Source organism: Tenrec ecaudatus, chromosome 1 (assembly GCF_050624435.1).
Source record: "Tenrec ecaudatus isolate mTenEca1 chromosome 1, mTenEca1.hap1, whole genome shotgun sequence".
Taxonomy (NCBI): Eukaryota; Metazoa; Chordata; class Mammalia; order Afrosoricida; family Tenrecidae; genus Tenrec; species Tenrec ecaudatus.
This window is the reverse complement of record NC_134530.1, coordinates 219,450,781-219,470,011: the sequence shown is the minus strand read 5'-3', so window position 1 is coordinate 219,470,011 and position 19,231 is coordinate 219,450,781. Positions and strand designations below refer to the sequence as shown.

General features: G+C 45.3%; 1 protein-coding gene across 1 annotated transcript in view; it reads right to left on the bottom strand.

The window, feature by feature from the left end:
* IPO9 (importin 9) overlaps window positions 1–19,231 on the bottom strand; it is a 46,074-nt gene that overhangs the window by 6,669 nt on the left and 20,174 nt on the right. The window contains exons 5-16 of the mRNA XM_075528834.1: window positions 16,704–16,792; window positions 15,661–15,747; window positions 14,556–14,675; window positions 14,355–14,455; window positions 13,926–13,984; window positions 11,873–12,024; window positions 11,098–11,196; window positions 9,112–9,218; window positions 8,395–8,534; window positions 6,619–6,778; window positions 2,967–3,193; window positions 179–327 (exon numbers count right to left, since the gene is read on the bottom strand). Of these exons, the coding sequence (XP_075384949.1) occupies window positions 179–327; window positions 2,967–3,193; window positions 6,619–6,778; window positions 8,395–8,534; window positions 9,112–9,218; window positions 11,098–11,196; window positions 11,873–12,024; window positions 13,926–13,984; window positions 14,355–14,455; window positions 14,556–14,675; window positions 15,661–15,747; window positions 16,704–16,792 (1,490 nt within the window). The remainder of the gene's footprint in view (window positions 1–178; window positions 328–2,966; window positions 3,194–6,618; window positions 6,779–8,394; window positions 8,535–9,111; window positions 9,219–11,097; window positions 11,197–11,872; window positions 12,025–13,925; window positions 13,985–14,354; window positions 14,456–14,555; window positions 14,676–15,660; window positions 15,748–16,703; window positions 16,793–19,231) is intronic.

Sequence of the window (19,231 nt, the reverse complement as noted above, 5' to 3'; positions counted from 1 at the left end):
AGCCACGAGGTGAGGGGTACGCCAGGGGACATGTTCCATGGCAATAAGGTAACTAGGCACAATTCACTGGCCTAAGCGCAGTGATTTTCTTAGTCTCCGAGAATGACCCCAAATCTTTGTAGGCACCCGAACTCAGTGAAACCGCTCCGTGAACGTTGGAGTCCTTGGAGCCACTCACCGCACAGAGGCCTGCAGGGATCTTGTCTGCGGGGGCCTGCATTATGCTGACCAGCGTGGGAATAAGTCTCATCTGCATGGGGCCCTGACAGGCTTCAATCTGCGACAACTCCTTGAAGATGTCCTGAGCCAGCGAGGCGACGACAGGATCTGAAGTGGACAAGGCAATAGAATCCCCTCACCCTCTTATCTGCACCTGCTTTGTGCTTGAGGATCCCAACTCTAAGGTGACGGCGTCTGCTCTGATAGTGAATTATATACCCCGATCCAACTGAGATCACATGAATAATTGAGAAGATGCTGGCTTCCCAGAGGCACAGCTTGCGTGGTCTTGTGAAGGCAGGGACCAACCATTAATAGCTACTCATCAAATTATAGATGGCTTTTTCCTGAGGCGAATCTTTAAGGTCTCTGACTCGTGTGAAACCTAGGTTAATTATGAAACCAAATGGTAAAAACTGAAGCACCACAGAGGCTCTTATTAAAAAGACGTAGAAGTTTCAAAACACCCCAAAATGGTAAATTTCAGCTGTATAGATCTCCTAGGGAGTAGCCATGACAGGCAAGAACACTCCCAAAGCCAGTCTTTAGAAGAATGGAACTTCAGCTTGAAGCATGGTGGTGTAAGGAAAATATCTTCTTCTATCTAGCCCATAACATGTGCAGCACGCAAGAAGACAGCAGGTAACTGCAGCACTGTTTATAACAGGTAAAAATTAAGAATAATTTACATGCCCATTAACAGACTGGTAAAGGATGATAAAGTCATAGTATATGCAGAAACCAGAGGGGAAGGGAGACAGTGGTCAGTGTGAGATTTGAAAATTAACAATCTATAATCTATCAAAGGACCACAAGGGTTGGGGGGGGAGGGGAAAAAAGAGGAGCTGCTCCCAAAGGCTCAATGGAAAGTAAATGTCTAGCCCCCAATAAAATGATCTAAAAAAAAAAGTTAAGGTATACATCAAGGATTAAAGAAATTGAGATATACCTATGAGCATGATGTGGGAAGCTGGCCAAAGTGAAAAGGCAGATCATATAACATGCTTGCAACGATATATAAACAATCCTTTCCTCTATGTGTCTGAATTTCAATGTCAGAGTTTTCTTAAAAAAAGAATGACCTTAATATATTTTCTAATTATAAAGAATTGAAAACACATGCAAACTACAGAAAAGCATTAAAGGGGAGAAAAATTTAAGAAACAAACAACCCCCCTGACCCCACCCCTCACCCCCACACATTTAAATTCCACCCTTTTGAGATAAACATTTTGAAGCCCACTCCGATAGTTTGTTAAAAATCAAAGATGTTACTTTGAGGACTAAGGTGTGCCTGACTTGGCCCAGGGTATTTTCAATTGCCTCATATATACGAGAACGTTGGAGAATGCGTAAGTAAGACTCGGGAATAATGGCAGTGTTTGCGTTGTGGCCACGACGGTGTCGGCAAACAAAATCGGAAGTAGCATGGGCAGCAAGGGGAAGAAGCAAATCCATCTCGGAAGAAGCACAGCTAGACTGCTCTCCGTCGTCTTCAGCATGTGAGACTTCCGCTCCCCGGTTCTGGACATGCCACAGGACATCATGCTTGGGAAAGGGCCAGCAAAACAAAGTGAAAGCCCCTCAACGCGATGGACCAATACAGGGCTACACTAGACGGAAACATAGCACCAATTGTGAGGCTGGCCTCGGGCAGGATCGGCAGTGTGCTGTTGTGCACGGGGCTGTTCAGAGTCCGACCCACTTGAGTGCTGGCCCCTACGATATACTGTGAAGCCGTGGTGGTGCAGTGGGTACAAGGCAGGCTCCGGTCCCAAAGAGCGCACTTCCACACTACTAGCTGCTCTGCTCCTTGGGAGAAAGATGAAGCTTTCTACTCCTGGAACTCATGGGCAGTTCTACCGCTTCCTATAGGGTCACGATGAGTCAGCATTGACTTGACGGCAACGAGTTTAACATTTTCCTACATAAGAATCCATCTCTCTCTCTCTCACACGCATACCATCCGTAACACATATCCCTTTTCTAAACTCAAATCCCAATTTTTTCAGATCGCATTCTATAAATTTATGGAAACCTGTCTTACTTAATGGTAATGTAATTATCCTATTGAACTTTGATTTTTAATGGCTGCCTAAAATTATATAAATCAAGTTCATGGATATAATAAGTAATTCTCTTTATTACCTCTAAATTTTCACTTTCAGAGCAATCAGTTTGAGTAAACAGTTATATCAAACAGTTGAACACTTTTGTTCATAAACTTCTACGTATCTTTCTTCACTATCATTTTTTCTAAATTCTACTTCCAATGGCAACACATGACATTCTAAGAAAGAGCAGAGCTGTCCCCTAGGTCTCTAAGGCTGTCCAGGTCTTTTCTCCTGCGGCACAGCTGGTGAGTTGGACCCTCTGGCTCGGCTCTCTGGTTAGTCAGTGAGCACGTAACAACCATGCCACCGGAGCTCCTTACACTACAGCCTAGGCTTTTCTCCTAAGAGCTTCTGATTTAGTTGCTCAATTCTCTAGCAACAAAAATTCCAAACGAGTTCTCTCCTTTGTTAGCCTCGTATTATCTTTCTCTTCTAGTCCTCATTAGGCAGTCATCGGAATAGCTAGTCTTTTTATTATTCCTGTATCAACATATAGGAAAGAACATAACTCTTTCCTAATGAAAAGTCACGCTCTTTGCTTATGATCGCTAAGATCCTCAGACACGGGGACACTTTTACGGATCACCATCCTTTCCTTGGGACCCCCATCAACACACTCTCCCTTTGGCATACCATTACTGTACTTTAGGAAAATGGCGATAGTGAAGGGGCAGATCTTGCTTTCCATGCTTGCTGTGAACTCGGGGTCAACTGTGCAAACGATGCAGAGCGTCTCCATCACCAGGTTGAGGACCTCTGAGCTGAACTGGGCTGCTAGGTGAATTAAGCCATCAAGGATGCTGGGGAGGAAGGGCTGCAGCACGTGGGTACTCTCTGAGACTTTCAGCTGGTCACAGTAACTAGAGAGACAGATAAGCAAGAATTACTCAGATGCCCGATTCAGCTTACACACTGCAGCCTTTACACATGTAGTTTTCTTAGGTTTCTACATCTTTCTGTAGAGTACTATCATGCCCAGGTCTATGGTTTAAAACATATTCCAATTTCTTTCATCTCCCTCCTGTTGTTTTGAAGCAAATTCCCGTCAAGTCATAACCAAATTACTAAGATACTAAGTCAAATGCCTTCATCAGAGGACTGCATTAGCCAGTCATATTTCAAATATACATCCACTGTTATTTGATAGGAGACTCTTTTTGAACTTTTACATAATAAAAACACTTAATATTTTCATTTCTTTAACCTTATTTGCCTATTTAGGAAGTGCTCACCGTATCCAATGGGATACAGTGGTTCAGCAGTTATTTAAGAAATACTTTTTCTTAAGTTTTAAAAGTATTGTTTACCTGCTATGTCATTTTTATCTGCTGTTTGGTCCAAAGGGCGCAGTGTCTAGTGAAACGGTGGGCTTTGACCTCAGATGCATCCTTATTTATGCCTTGAGCCACATTCTGATTTCCCACATCACCTGCTCTGGTCTAACATCTTCAAAAGAGCTGATTTGGCATCTGGCCTGCGTCAGCTCTCTCAACTCCTTCAAGTAGGCTTTGTGCTCATTTCTACCTATACTCAACCGAGCCCTACCCCACCCAGCCTCTTCTCATGGCTTACAGAGATATTACCCGCCAACAACGCTGACGCTGTGCGGTCTGGCACAGAGTACAGGGATGTATCCATCTGGCCATACCACCCGGGATCTTGTCTGCCTGGACATTAATCTGGAAACCAGTCACTGTTCAATTTTTTTCAAAAAGCTATTTACTATTTGTTAATTAGTTTTAGGGGCTCATACAACTCTTACCACAGTCCATACATACATCAATTTATTTATTAACTAACTAACAAATCACACCCAATCTCTAATTTCCTCCTTCCCTATTCCAAAGTCTTCAAGGAAAACTAACTCCCTCGGATGACGTGATCGATTTATCTTGCGGCCTCATGAACTAGGTGCCTGTGTCCACAATGGGTTTCACTACAGGAGCAAGGCCGCCAGCTTTCCTTTCTCCGACGACGGCAAGAAGACTACAGCCGGCAGAAGTGTGAGGCGGAGGTGCAGACATCAATCAGAAGTAAGAATTCCACGCAAAAGAGGCTGGGAGCACAAGCTAGGGCAGTATCTCTCAGTGCGAGACGTCAAGCTGGGGTGTGGGATTGTTACCCTGTCTGCGAAGGGGGAGACAAGCTCTGTGGAAATGCTGGGGCAAGGGCATGGTTGGAGGTGGTAAGCGCTCAGGAGGAGATACACTAATTTGGAGCCTGGGAGAAAGGTTGGCATAAATATAATCTGAGAAATGTGACCCAAGAATAATTATTTGTCAGTCATTAACTTGTCTCAGAAAGGAGTTGAGCTAGCTTGTCCTGCTACATAAGCGATGACACTGAAAGGTGAGTTAAAACTTCAGCGGCCAGAGAAGAAAAGCAAGCCCGGGTTGTGGCCACTCACATGCCACTAGTGAAGTGAGAAAGCAGTGTGGGTGATGTGACAAGGACATACTAGATTCATAATTAGCTGGGAAACAGATTAGCAAAATGAATCTGTTGGCGAGTCACGGCTAAGAGGAAGAAAAGAACAAGCTATCTCCTCACAAAGTAATTCTTACGCTGGGATCCACAGAGGCTTCCAGAGCTCCACACAGCGCTTGACACTGAATGTAAAAATTTCTAAGTATGTCACAAAGGCTTCGAGAAATGAAATGGAATTAAACCATAATAAAAATTTCCCACGAAGTTCTCGATGCTCCTCTTGCATGTGTTCATTTCTCTGGAAAGATGTGACAGCCATCAAGAGCCACTGCCTACTTGGTCAAAGACCTGAACATCCTTAGGGTTTCAGTTTTCTCCAGACATTCTTTTCCCTTATTATAAAAGTTATAAATCTTATAAAAACAAAACAAAACCCCAACATCCCATTTTAAATATATAAGAAAGTTTCTCTTATTCTTACCCCCTAGAGAGAATCAAAGTAAACAATGTCTGCATAATAGATACTCATCTCCTAACACAGTAACGGACTCTTTCACCTTCACACGAATGCTGCTGGAGACCAGGGGTATATTGAACTAGAGTGGGACAAATCTCTATCGCCCACTCATAATGAGTTTCCCCATTGATGCAGCTGCAAATAAGGCAGACATACATTTTAATAGCTCTGTCCTTACTCAGCTGGCAAATACTTTTTTTTTTAATTAAAGAACATTTTATTGGGGGCTCTTCTAACACTCCATATATCAATTGTATCAAGCATATTTGTATGTGTGTTGCCATCATTATTTTCTAAACACTTACTTTCTATTGAGCCCTTAGTATCAGCTCTCCCGCGACCCTCGTGACCCCATGATGAATTACAGATCATTATTATTTTCATATCTTACACAGACTGCTGTCTCCCTTCCCTGATGGTTTCTGTTGTTGGTTCCCTAGGTGGCAAATGTTTTTCATCCTTATACTGACACATGATAAAGGACATTTTACAAATATACTAGAAGATACATAGGCACAATCTCTGGCCTATGCCCAGAACCACCGTTAAACTAACATTCAAGTCTTAAACCGGGTCAGGCTGACTCTCATCTCTTGGAGTTGCCTTCCAGAGCTTGCAGCAGAAAAGACCGGTCTCTCTTGGTGCTCCTAACCATGCAAGCACCCACACCTGGCCCGCTGCTGCCTGAAGGGATACATTATAACGCACAGAATCTCAATCCCTGCCTTAGGATGTGAAGAAGACAGTGTAGGCAAATGCAAGGCAATATCTGCATTGGAAATTTTTAGGATTTGAGATTCTTAGGTTTTGATCCTAAAAAATGTCTTTCTAGTACTCCCTCCCTCTGGTAAAAGTAGAAGTAAGGGACTCGCTGAGCCACAGTACATGGCTTATGAAAAAGAGACAAAATAGAAAAAAAACAAGCCGTGTTTCCAGGTCACAGCAAACAAACATGGTTTGGAATACAGAGGCAATCAACAGAACCAGACAGACTCTAATCTGGCTACTGTCCTCGGCCACTGTGCAACTCTTTGTAAGTCACATGGCTTGGAGAGCTGCAGGCCTCCTGGCAGGAATGGGAGCTGGCCGGCCTAGATAATTCCAGAGCTGGGGTGAGTGGAATTGAAGGAGGAGTAAGAGGGAATGGCACATCCGTTGGGCTTACAAAAGAAGTCATACCTCTGCTGTGGTGTTTCCCCGTATCTGTTCTGAAGGAATTCTCCAGCGGGAATTTCCGGCAACATAATTCATTCAATCACTTTAGTTTGGGATAGCTATCCTGAGGAAATTTCTCTTCAATGGTTTCCAACACTCTAAGCTCTGTATTTTAGGTGTACTTACCCCCAGATAGCTCTTACAGCAGAAATTCGAACTGATGGGGGCTGTGTCTCATGAAGACCACGAACCGTCGCTTGTAAGAACTGCTGAATCAGTTCAGGGGACATAGCCACAGTGAACCGACTGGCAGCCCACAGGGCCCGGCCCAAGAGGAAAGGAGACACTGGAGAAAGAAACACAAGGAGGGGTCAGATGAAGGACGTCCTGTCCCTTGCCCTTCTTCTATCCCACCTGTCAGCTTGTCACCAGGAATCGGATAGTACATAATTGGGTTTTTAAAAAACCCGTTTTCCTTGAAACAACTGGTGAAGTAGAATTTGGGCTCCCTTAAACAGACTTCCCACGCCAGTTCGTAAGGCCAACTCATATTCTTTACTGACAGCATTCCTACAATGCTTTCTCCATTGCTAGCTTCTCCCCACTGGTGAACCACTATAGAACATTGTGCATTACAGCGCCGATGAGGCGATCTCGGATTTAACATCTGTCACTGAACTGCGTAGCGTACATACATAAAGACCACGTCGGATTGACCCCGGAAACAGTCTTTCTAGCATTACCTCCGGTTCCTCAATCAAACACAGCTCTTCACAGCAACCCAGATCATATCCGGCCACCTTTGCACTTGGTTTAACGACCAGCCAACACGCCTCTTCGTGCACCGCCCAGCTGGCCTCTCGGGCTGGAATCACCCAGCTTTCTCTGAGCTAACAGACGTGGTGATGCAGTGTCTACGTGCTTGGCTGCTACCCGAGGTCGGTGTTTAAACCGACCAGATGCTCCGAGGGAGAGAGATGAGACAGGCTGCATCTGTACAGAGAATAACCTTGGACACTCTAGGAGGCAGTTCTGGCTCAGTCTATCAAATATTTTGAAATTGCTAAGAGGTTTTATAGATTCTTCCCTAGAGCAAACTCTACAAGAAATATGCTGAAGAGTTTGTGAAATTCCAATACTTTCACTCAACATATAATTATGGAATGCCTACTAGGGGCAAAGCACTTTAGAGATACAAAGATCTATCAGGCATGCTCATTTCTCTCGGAGATGTCCTGCTCTAGCAGGACTAAGAAAATAGAACGTCAACAATATAGTGTAGCACAGGACAAGTGCAGAGTGACATATGATATTCCCACTGGAGGTGAGCTCTGTGATTAAGAAAATGGAAATGAAGAGGGTGAGTCACGGGGCAGAATGAGACAGGGACAAACAATGCCAGGTGTCCCATGAGTTAAGTTCTGCGAGAGGACGGAAAGCCAGTGTTCTGGGCTAGGGGTCTGGTCAGGCTCTACACGGCAAAGGTAGAAGCGATGTAGCAAGAAAATGTTACATAGACAATACTGACTCTTGGCTAGTTTTTGTTTTAACACAAACAGCTAACATAAAAATAGGTAACACTTTAATTATCTGGATGTAGACCAATACTAAAGTCTGAAGAAAAAAAATGACAAGAGAAAAACACAAAGAATGAGCCTGCCAGCATTTAGAACGTCCAGACAGGAGCAGAGCTCACGCGAGGGCCTTCAGGGTCCAGACTTGCATTCCATTCAAACTGCCAGAAAACAGCCCGGACCGGGAGCAAAGAAGTGATTCTGAACTAAGTGACAGCAGTCTTTTCAGGTAAGTCACTGATTGTGGATGACTTTGGAGGCTGTAATCAACTTTACTTCTTGTCACCAGAAAGACAAGACTATCTGGCTATGGACCGAGAGAGTAGTGCAAGGGCTGGGTGATGGCCTGGAGGTCCTCCAGGAGCCCGGCACTGGACCGAGAAGATACCTGAGAGGTTGAGGTCTGCAAGGATGACACTGGTCAGGAACCCATGCATGTCAAAGTGGATCCTGCCATTTTTCACACTGTCGGTGATGATGGACTTCACCGAGCCCAAAGCAAGCATGCAGGCCTCGTGGATCTTCCACCTGCGACAGAGACACGAGAGCCAGGTCACACCACCCACCACCACAAGGACAGAAATCGGGGGGAGAGCCATAAAATGATACTCTAGCACAGTGGTCCTCATTCTTCCTGATGCGGAGACCCTTTCACACAGTTCCTCAGGTAGTGGGGACCCCCAACCATAACACGATTGTTGTTGCTACTTCACAACTGTCATGTTGCTACGGTTATGAATTGGGTGACTCCTGTGAAAAGGTTGTTGGGACCCCCAAAGGGGTCGTGACCCACAGGGTGAGAACTGCTGCTCTAGCACAATATAACCCCCAAGGGCCACTTCTCGGTCTTCCAACCTGCACTACAACTGAAAACAGAGCAGAGTTGAAATGACTGATGTTTATCCTCATTAAGTACAAAGTAAAAGGCCATCTCCGTTTAAGATTTTAAAAAAGGGGTAAAACAAAAAGCAATCTTCACCACGTACTTTAGGGCTAGTTAAAATTGCTCAAAAACAGACAGATGACTCAACACAAGGACTCATTACCTGCTGTGATGCCCACAACAGCCCCTCAGCTAAGTCTCTGCTGCTCACTCCGTCCTTACCAGTGTTCGGTGCCACTGCTCTTGGTTTGCTCGGCTTCTTGTAGATGCCGAGTGGCTGCAGCAGCCAGGGCTGCTGCGCTTTCATTCTGGAAATCTGTGGCCACAGCCTAGGGAAAGAAAACGGATCAATCCAACTGCCTAGAAGAGGTCCCACATGGTGCCCTTTCCAAAGAAAGGTGGCCTTACAGAAAGCGCCAACTGCTGAGTAAGTCTTACTATCACGCAGAGTGTCGACTGGAGGCAATTCAAAGAATGACTGCAGCAGTGCATCAACAGGGAGCTGCCAGAAATCTAAGCCGACTCAGAAGACAACATGGAATGAAGGATGCCACTGCTGTCACCAGGTGGTTCTGAGCTAAAAGCAGAGGTGTGCACTTTATTGGCTATGTAAAAGTTTTTGATTTGGTGTCTCCTAGGGAATGAAAGAGAACGCTGTGAAGAACAGGATCCAGACCTTCATTGGACATGTCTGCAGCCTAAGAGGCAGCCGTTTGAACAGGCCTAGGGGTCCTTAGGTCATTTAAAATCAGCAGCAGGGCGGAGCAGCAACGCACCCTTTCACACTGAGCGAGTAACCCGACACGCTGGGCTATTTGAAGAAGTCCCGATCAGAATTGGAGGGGGCTCGTTCACAACCTGTGATGTGCAGATAACACAACTTTTTTTTGGGGGGGGAGGCAGAAAGTGAAGAAGACTTGAAACATCAACTGATGAAGGTCCAAGACCACAGTCTTCATAACGGGACGATAAACATCCCTGTGTTAATAAATGGAGAACGATTGATGGTATCAAGGGTTTCATTTTACTTGGCCTCACAAACAATTGCCATGGAAACAGTGGTCAGGAAACCATATGATGCACCACCCGGGGCGAGTCTGTAACACAGACCTCTTTAGAACGTTAAAGGGCAAAGATGTCACTTGGAGGACTGAGTCATGGTGTTTTCAATCACTTCAGATGCATGGACTGCTAGAAGAACAAGCTTGGGAAGAAGTATGAGGAGCTTCAAGAAGTTTGTAGAGAAATGGGATGAAAAGATAAGGAAGTCATTCCTTTGTACAGCTGGAACACCCTTAAAAGGGAGGGTGGCGAGGCCTCTTTCGTGTGCTTTGGACATGTCATCACGAGGGACTAGTCCCTGGCTGTCATCGTGCTTGGTGGGTCAGTGAAAGTGAGGCAGACTGTGAATGTGACGGATTGACCCACTGGCTGCCAGCAATGGATCAAACACAGGAAAGGCTGTGAGTACAGGATGGAAGGGTGTTTTGTTCTGTTGACAGGGCCACTATGAATCTGACAGTACCATGAGCAACAAAAGACCCACTTGTGCAAACTAAGCTCATTTTATCTGCAAACTGCATTAGCTAGGATGTTACCTGACCGAATAGCTCAACTTTCCCCCACCCCCACACGGTCAACTCCTCCTTCTCCCCATGTGGCTGGTGGCTTCGAACTGCTGCCCCACTGGTAACCCGCTACACCACCAGAGCTCCTCACAGACGCCTTAGAAACACAGAAGGAAAATGACAAGCGAGTCACCCACAGTGAGAACTCCCCGCCCACAGCGAGTGGCAGCTTCTGCATAGTCCTGTAGTGTGGGGGCACGAGGCTATTCGAGTCAGAGAAGTCAGGAAAGACAGGAGCAGATGCTTGGCTGTTCATTTCCCAGAGGGGGCGGAATGTCCGGCCACCTCTGGTTTCTGCCAAAGGGTAAGTCAAATGGTTTCTGATTCACACCCCTGTACATATGAGGAGTCTCTCTTCTGGGCATGATTCTTACATCAGAAGCGTACTTGTAAATCAGAACAAGTAGCAAGGAGTTTGGACCCCCAAGTCTCACCACTTGAATTTGAGATAATCTTTCACATTCCCCCAAAAGCCTGCCACCAAGCCACACAACTCCTGCCTTGGGTTACATTTCTGGAACGGAGGAAAAGTTCACGTGGCGAAGTTAGAGTTACTTGAAGTATTACGTAACCCTCTTACCAGCAAAAGATCTTGAGCCGCAATTCTGACAGTATAGGAGAAAGTATCATCGTCTTCATCTTCCACAAATTGTTGGGGGTTGGCTGTCCAGACTTTAATCTAAACACAAGAGGTGGTTAGGTTTGTGTAAGGCCATGGATCGGTTCCATGCACTCCCTTTTTACATAATGCAGTTAGACTCGAAGCTTTGTTTTAACCTCAAAAAAGCTCTAGCCTCAAAATCTTTTCTTTTTGATGCAGCAAAGCAAATCTATTGTCAAGGCAACAGCAACAGCTGCGATTTTCCCAAAGGCAGGACTTTGGAATTCAGCTGATGTCCTCGCTGCTCTGTGCTATTGCCAATCGACTACTGTGCTCTGACAAACACGTTTTCTCACTCTACCAAGGCTATTTACTATGAAAAGTCTGCTGATCTCTGCGCTCCAATACAGGAGAGAAGCCACTATGTGATTCTTTACTCTTCTGGTTCCCATGACCCACCAACTAGGCAAATGTCCCGAGCCCTACAGTTCACTGCTTCTAGAAAAGAAACAGGCTCTCTGAGATGACAGTGTTTTTGGTTAGTGGTCCTGTAGAAACCTTTCTAATGGTAAAAAGATTCTCGAAGTCCAATAACCTAACAAAGAAGTTGATAAAACCCTTTACTCAAGGATGTAACACTAACAATAGTATTAATGTTTTCCTACAACTTCACAAAATTGTTAGGATGCCACTTGTCAAAATATGCAATGATGTAGGCTTCACCGACAGAAACTGTTTCCTATGCACCACTCACCTGCTCTTCGGTGATTTGCATGTATAGGATAATATAGTAAATCAACTCAGGCAAGGCCTTCTTAACGGTGCTTTTGAACTTGCTGTTTTCTAATAAGGCATGGACAAATTCAAAAATGCTAAAGACGAGATTCTCAAAGCCCAGGACTTCTCCTATAGAAAATGCAAAAGAAAGGTTGTTTGCAAACAAAAGTTATTTTTTTTTAAAGTTGTTAATCACAAGAAAGCCAAAACGCAGCATGTTGTATGATGGTAATCAACTGTGTTAGCTCTGTAAATTAATAAACATTTAAAGCACTTGTTTATTATTCCCAAAGGTTTAGTAGAGGGGGATGAGAAGTCAAAAGAAGAAATCTTTTTTGGTTTTTGTTTAACACGCCTGAAAAGCATGCACATACAAAGGCTCGGATATGAGAAAGCATTGGCTCAATACTGGTGAAAAAGATGAACCGTTTCAAGGAATCGGAAATGGCAACCAGACCCAGCTTATATAAAATCTGTGCCTATGCAGCGTCTTCCTAAGACTTTCCCCATGATTTGCATTACACTGGCGAGCCTCATCTGGCCACTCTAGAGTTCACATGTGAAGCAGGCCTCCATGCTCCGCCCTTGAGAGAGGATGGGCATCTTTCCACAGACGTCTGTCTGCAGCATCACCCCTGGCATTTCCTCTTTGCACCAGGCTGTGTTCCAGAACACATCCACGAGTAAGATACACATCTAAGCACTTTAGACAGCGAATGGCAGGAAGCTTATTCAAAACCATGAACTCACTTCAAAAGGTGCCACACTTTTCTTCATTTACCAGTAAAAGAACTTAGAAATTAACTGCCCCTGAAAAACAGCAAATGGCTAACAAAACCAAAGGAGCGTTACGTTTTTGTTTTTTTAATGTTTTATTGTGAATTGGGTGAAGGGTTACAGAGCAAGTCAGATTTTCATTCAACAATTCATACACAATTTATTTCAGACCAATGGCGGCAAGCCCCACAATGTAACATCGCTTATCCACCCCCTCCTTGTGCGTCCTGTTCTCTCCCATGCTCTCCTGTAACACTTGGAGTTTTGTTCTGGGCAATGCTAAGCCTTTACTATTCAAATGGCCGACGGTTTCAGAGCATGTGCAGTTCACCAGGCGCTCCGGCTCCCTTAGACGCCCGTGAGGGGCTGGAGACTGAACAACGGGGCAGGGCCTGGGACGGCTGAGGAGGAACCCTGCTCACAGGGCTTCTACGAGTCTCGCTCTGCCCGGTAAGCTGCGTCTTTTGAAAAATGATTGTGACTTCTTGTTCCACTTTTCTCTCATTTTGTCCAGGACCCAATGTGATTCCCCCCCACCCTCCTTCAAAGCCAAAAGAAGGAACCTTTGAGGGTGATAACTTTTCCTGGATTTCTAGGTAAAAGAACCAGGACTACATGCTCAAACCTGGAGAAGCTGGTACCTGTGGAAGGTGGGGCCCTGTCAAAGAGGAACTCAAACCTTCTCCACAAAACGAGTAGCAGAGAAGTGGTTCAGACTGCCCCTGTGAAAGGTGGCCAACTTTCTCTGTTGAGTTCTGGCCCCCAGGGCATCATTGCTTCAGAAAGCTTCAGGGCGCTTCAGAAAGCTTGTGGGACAATGGAACTAAAGTGATGGAATGTCTCCCCGGAATTTCTTCATGCCCCTTGTTATTTCCCACCACGGTTATTCTTGCATACTTAGAAACATTCAGAGAAAAACTGAAGTGTTCTCTATGGGACTCCAACATTAAACACAACAAGGGACCAGGAATAGGCCAGAGCCTTTAAAGTGTCTCTCCCCACTCAGAAATCCTGATTTTATGAGATTTAGGGAAATGTCTATAAGGAACAAATCAATGAGAGGTTTTTCAATTTCTTATTATTTCCCCTCAATGCCTGTGCCTAAGCATGTTTGCCATCTCAATTACAGACAGAAAACTCACTGCAGAGTGACGCTTCCAAGTTACTATCTCCACCCCTGCCCCCACTACACACATCGCAATTCCCGTGTCCACCAACTGACGTGTCTGTTAAAACCAGATAATCATACATACCATCAGAGTCCACAGGATCTTCTACTTCTTCCGTGTAATTCACTTCTGTTTTCACATAAGTATGATGCAGAGTGAAGAAATAGAATTTGGAACTTGATTGGCATGCACTCTAGAGCCTGGTGGCCCTGTCAGGTGGGCATTGAGCAGCTAGCTGCTGGGCCAGCCGCTCCCCAGAAGAAAGATGGAATCTCACAGGGACAAGTCTACTGTCCTGAGTCTGAATCCACTCAACGGCAGTGAGTGTGGGTTTTGGTTGTTTGTTTGTGTACATACACGCTAATGCTGAGTAAACAAAACAAGAGAGGACAGGTGCCCTCGTGGTGAGCCCACGAGTGTCAGAGTGAAACTGTGCCCACAGGGTTTGCAGTGGCCCATTTCCTTGGGAGCCGGCACTTGAGCAAGACCCAGATCCACGCGAGGAAAGGATATAAGGCGGCGCTCTCAGTCAGGGTGTTCCAGACAATGGGAAGGATCTGCTGCATGGAGGAGACCATGTGCTTGGGGAAGTTCTTCACCAGCGCCGTCACGGCCTGAGATGGAAAGACCCAAGAGTCACACATGGGTGCGAGCCACCCATAGCCGCGCACCTCTTTCTCAAAGGTCCGCAGCGCATTGGTGGGGAAGGCTCACCTTTAGGACTTCCATCTTAAAGCCACTGTCAGATGTGGGGCCATCCGGTATCTGGAGCGCCTGAACAAAGGCCTCTGTGAACTGCTGCACCACTGGAAAGATCAAGACTTTCGCTGCACCCTGATAACAGAACCCCAAGTCAGTGCTGAACCAACCTCTGGTCAACCGCTTCATGTGTGCATCAAACACTGCTGTCTGAGTGCGCAGTCAGGACAGCTTTAACAACCCCACTCCACACACTCTGCGGCCTCTGGGAATTCCAGGGCGGACACCATGCCCTCCGCAGTCTTTCTCTCACCCCTAGCTGCCCTGGGTACCTGCTGTAGGCTTAAAAGGTGTCTCACCTCAGACCACTCAGCCCCCAATGCCTGGCCCTCTCCCCCTCAAGGTTACAACGCAACTTGAAGGGCCTTATGACCCTCCCACTTCAGACTAGCACCCCATTCCCACTGCTCCTTTGGGTGCCACAATGCACAGAAACAAGTCACAGAGCTCATGGAAAATAGCGTACTTGAACACAGCTTTAACTTAATCAAGATCCAAGAGCAGACTCATTCCCTCTTAGCCACCAGGAACCTCCACTCAAATGAACCGCCGTGCTCGAGGCTCTGATCGCTCACACCACATGGTTATGAGATATCATATCCCAATTCACGAGGCTCGTTCTGGTCAGGACCGTTTCTTAGCCCTTGGTGCTGGTTTGGCATAAGTAAACTGACAACAAATGTCAAACTACCCCCTGCAAGGTGATTTCCCCACCTCACAGAAGCAGTCAGAAGGATGGAAGTGTTAGATGTTCATACCTAACACTTAAAGTTCCTCATCACAACCCTCTTATCTAAGACCAACTTTCCAGAACTGCTTTGCAGCGTAGGACTGGAGCTTTGTAGCTACCTGTTTCACACAAGAGAGCCATAAAAGAGCAGGAAGCTTCTGAGTGATGACGAGAATGAGTCGACACAGTATACGGTGCTAGACAAAATATGGCTTCCCCAAAAGAAAACAAATGACAAAAACGCAATCAGAATCGTTCATTTACCCGCCACATTGACTCGAGTGCCTCTGGGAGGCACGGGCGCGGCTACTCATCCCGAGGCTAACTTACTTTCTCCAGCTCCTCCATGTTACAGATTATATGAGCACAGGTGGTGAAGATCTCCACAGCTCGGGAACGGGTGCGAATCCCATACACCTGAGGAAAAGCGTTACAGCACAGCTGAGACCGGGGTGTGCATGTGCGCCAGCTCTACTCGGTCCTCAGGAGACTGAGTCCCCTAGACCAGAAATGCCGTGCATTCATGTCCAGAAGATAGTGCTTCTGTAATCCAGAGACTTAAGGCAGGAAGATCACCATTTAGAACGTGTTGGGATGAGCCTTCCACGTACCTCTAGGGCAGTGGTTCTCAACCTTCCTAAGGCCGTGGCCCTTTAAGACAGTTCCTCATGTTGTGTTGACCCCCAATCATATAATTATTTTCGTTGCTATGTCATCACTGTCATTTTGCTGTTAATGAATCAGGCGACCCTGTGAAAGGGTCATTTGACCCCCAAAGGGGTCTCGACCCACAAGTTGACTTAAATTAAAAATATCTGACTGGGTCCTGCTTGAGACCCCAAAATAGCTACTCTTTTTTAAGATGCAAACACCCGTGGTTGGGAAAGAAGGGAGAGCTGTTGGGAGGGTAACCAATCCACTACGTGCAATGCATCGTGATAGATTTAGGTTAGCTTTAGGTGGGCTGCCTCAAGGAGGCACTCAACTCTCATCGTCCCTATAGGAGAGGATTTCTCCTTGAGCTGCTCAAGATTACGCATCTTTACAGGAGCCCACAGCTTCGTCTTTGTACAAGGAACAGCTGGTGGGGTGGATAACGGTCTTGCGGTCAGCAGCTCACTGTACCACAAAGTTAGAGGTCTCCTACCGACACGAGCTATTTAGGGATTGTGGGATGCCCAGAAGGCAGGACATGTGTGAATAAACATTTCAGCCACTTCACTCTTGTGCAATATCCAGATTCACCAATCCAGATTCACAGCTTTGTCCACTCTCCTCTTCAGGTTTGGAGTTGCTTCCAGAAACAATGGGCTCCTAGCTGAGCTGGGGCAGCTGTGGAGAGCCAGAGTGCTTCTCAGGCTAGGACTTCATACCTCGGCCCTGGTGAAGATCTTATACATCTCGGGCAGGATGACAGGAGCAACAAGTGGCATCTGCGCATCTGTCACTTCCCGGGTGAATTCTACAAAGAGTAATATTGCACACACAAAAAAATTGCTTTACAAAGACATCTCAACTAGAAAGCATGCAGGTAAAGACTTTGGCCCGATGGACTTAACTTAGGGAAAGAAAAGATGCTTGCAGAAGGGCAAACTGGAGATTTAAAACACAAGAACAAGAGATTAGGACTGCGCGTCCTTTGTCAACATCCAGGAGTACTTCCAGGACTTTCAGCTTGGATCCTGCTTTCAAGTCTCCCCGGACAAGCCATTTGGGCGCCCAGGGTAAAACATGCCAGGCCCAGTAGGCTTCAGTTGCACGCCGTATATGCTATTCTTTAGTGGAGGAAGGGCATTTACTGCCTAGAAGTCAGAAGCTAATGGCAACTGGAACAGGCACACAGGAATTGGCAGAAAGCAAAACACAGGTAGCACGAGACTGGAAGAACAAGAGGGAAGCATGGGGCCTACCTTTCCCTTCACTCCTGCAGTACCTCACCTCTGAAAAAACAAACCGTCACCACCTAAGGCCCCGAGACAGCACGAAGGACTGGAGCGCACATTATGAAGATTAAAAACCACCACATTCCAGTAGGCGACCTCTTCACGTTACTGGATGGGTTTCCTGGCTCCTCTAGCAAAATTTTTAACTGTAAAAATGGGGCAAATGGGGAACCGACTACAAAGACGTATAATGCCACCCCCCCCTGGGGGGGATGATCAACAGTAACATGGACGAAGGGAGACAGCAGATGGTGTAAGATATGAAAATAATAATAATAATAATAATTTATCAGGGGAATCATGAGGATGGGAGAGGGAGGGAAAAAAATTAGAGCTGATACTAAGGGCTCAAATAGAAAGCAAATACATGGAAAATGATGATGGCAACATATGTACAAATGTGCTTGGTATAATTGATGTATGGATTGTTATAAGAGCTATAAGAGTTCCCAATAAAAATGATGTATTTATAATTTTTTAAAACTGAAGCAAATCCACTGACATTTTGTAGGAGACATTATATGCAGAAATGCTATCTTCAAACATACTAGGAAGATTGGGCAACACTAATCTTTACAAGTCAAACGGGGATCAAATAGTCAAGGCCATAGACTAGCAGTTGTTTGCCACATGGAACAGTAAAGTTAATGTTTCTATTTTATTTAGAAGTCCAGGGAAAATTGCCCAAATATGATGAATGGAATAGTAATGATAAAGTTTTTATGAAAAATTGTAGCATTATTTAATACTAATACTATACTTAACCATACTTTTGCTCTTTCAAAATCCTCACTGTTGTCTCGATTATTAACACTTTACAGGCTTAAGTACAAAGGAAGCTTTCTGAGGTCACTCATTCATTAGAAAAAGCTTGAGCTGTCAGCAACATCTGAATTCTCAAGCTTTCTTGACACCAAAAAAAGGCTGAAGCTTGAGGACCAGAGATACTTGTCCGTAGCTGTGTTCACATTTGCTTCACACCATGGGCTCAGTGACTTCTCCTTTAAAAATGTCACTTCGATGGGAAGCCTCATTAAAAAGGAGACTACGACAGGGACTTAAAAATCTTGAAGAGAATCAGTCTCCTTTTCCTAAGGGACTCTTATCGACATCCAATGCTCTGGTACTGCCATGCATGACTTAGTTTCTTTGCTTAGAGCAGTTTGTCCTTGCGTGAAAATATTCAGGACAGCTGCTTGTGAATGGAGACTGGCTATCCATTTTATGTCTAGTGAATCCAATACAAAACACACACATTTCCCTGACAGTTGTTTCACTGCCTCTAAGACAATTTCCTAAGGGCCCAGCAGCATCCCAAACAGAACAAATGTACAGCCACCCTTTTCCTCCAAGACGGTCAGAAGGTGAACTTTTGTCTTTGTTTTATCAATTTTACTGGCATATAATCCACAACATCCAACTTTAATAGTTTAATCTTATTAAGAAGAGTCGTGCAATTGAGGCTGGAACTTCTCGCCATCATGATGTTATATATTATAAGTTCTCAAACTTATTTGGTCTACTGCCCTTCTTCTGGGGGGTGGGGTGGTTACTCTGCACCCCAGACAACCAGACAATTAAAACTTTTGTCCTATAGCCTTTAATCCAGAATAAAGTGTCAGTATCTGCTTTTGAAGCCCCTTGGATTGTTCCAGGGCGCCCTAAGGGACTTTGAAATTCCCTGACTCCATCATAAAAGAGATGAGAGATAAATAAGTCGGGAAGTGGAGACCTGAACAAAGAACCTCCTGACCTTTATGCTACATGTTTTACAGCTGAGGTACAGCCTGGAGCTTTGAGAGCTAAAAAAAGCAGCTGTGCCATGGGTCACAGACAGAGGAGGGCTGTTTCCCGACATAACATTTGTGTTACCCTTAATAAAAATCTACCAGTAATGTCACTATTAACAAGCTAGTAAAATTGGGCCTAGATGCTAAATCCAGCCAACAGATTTTTCA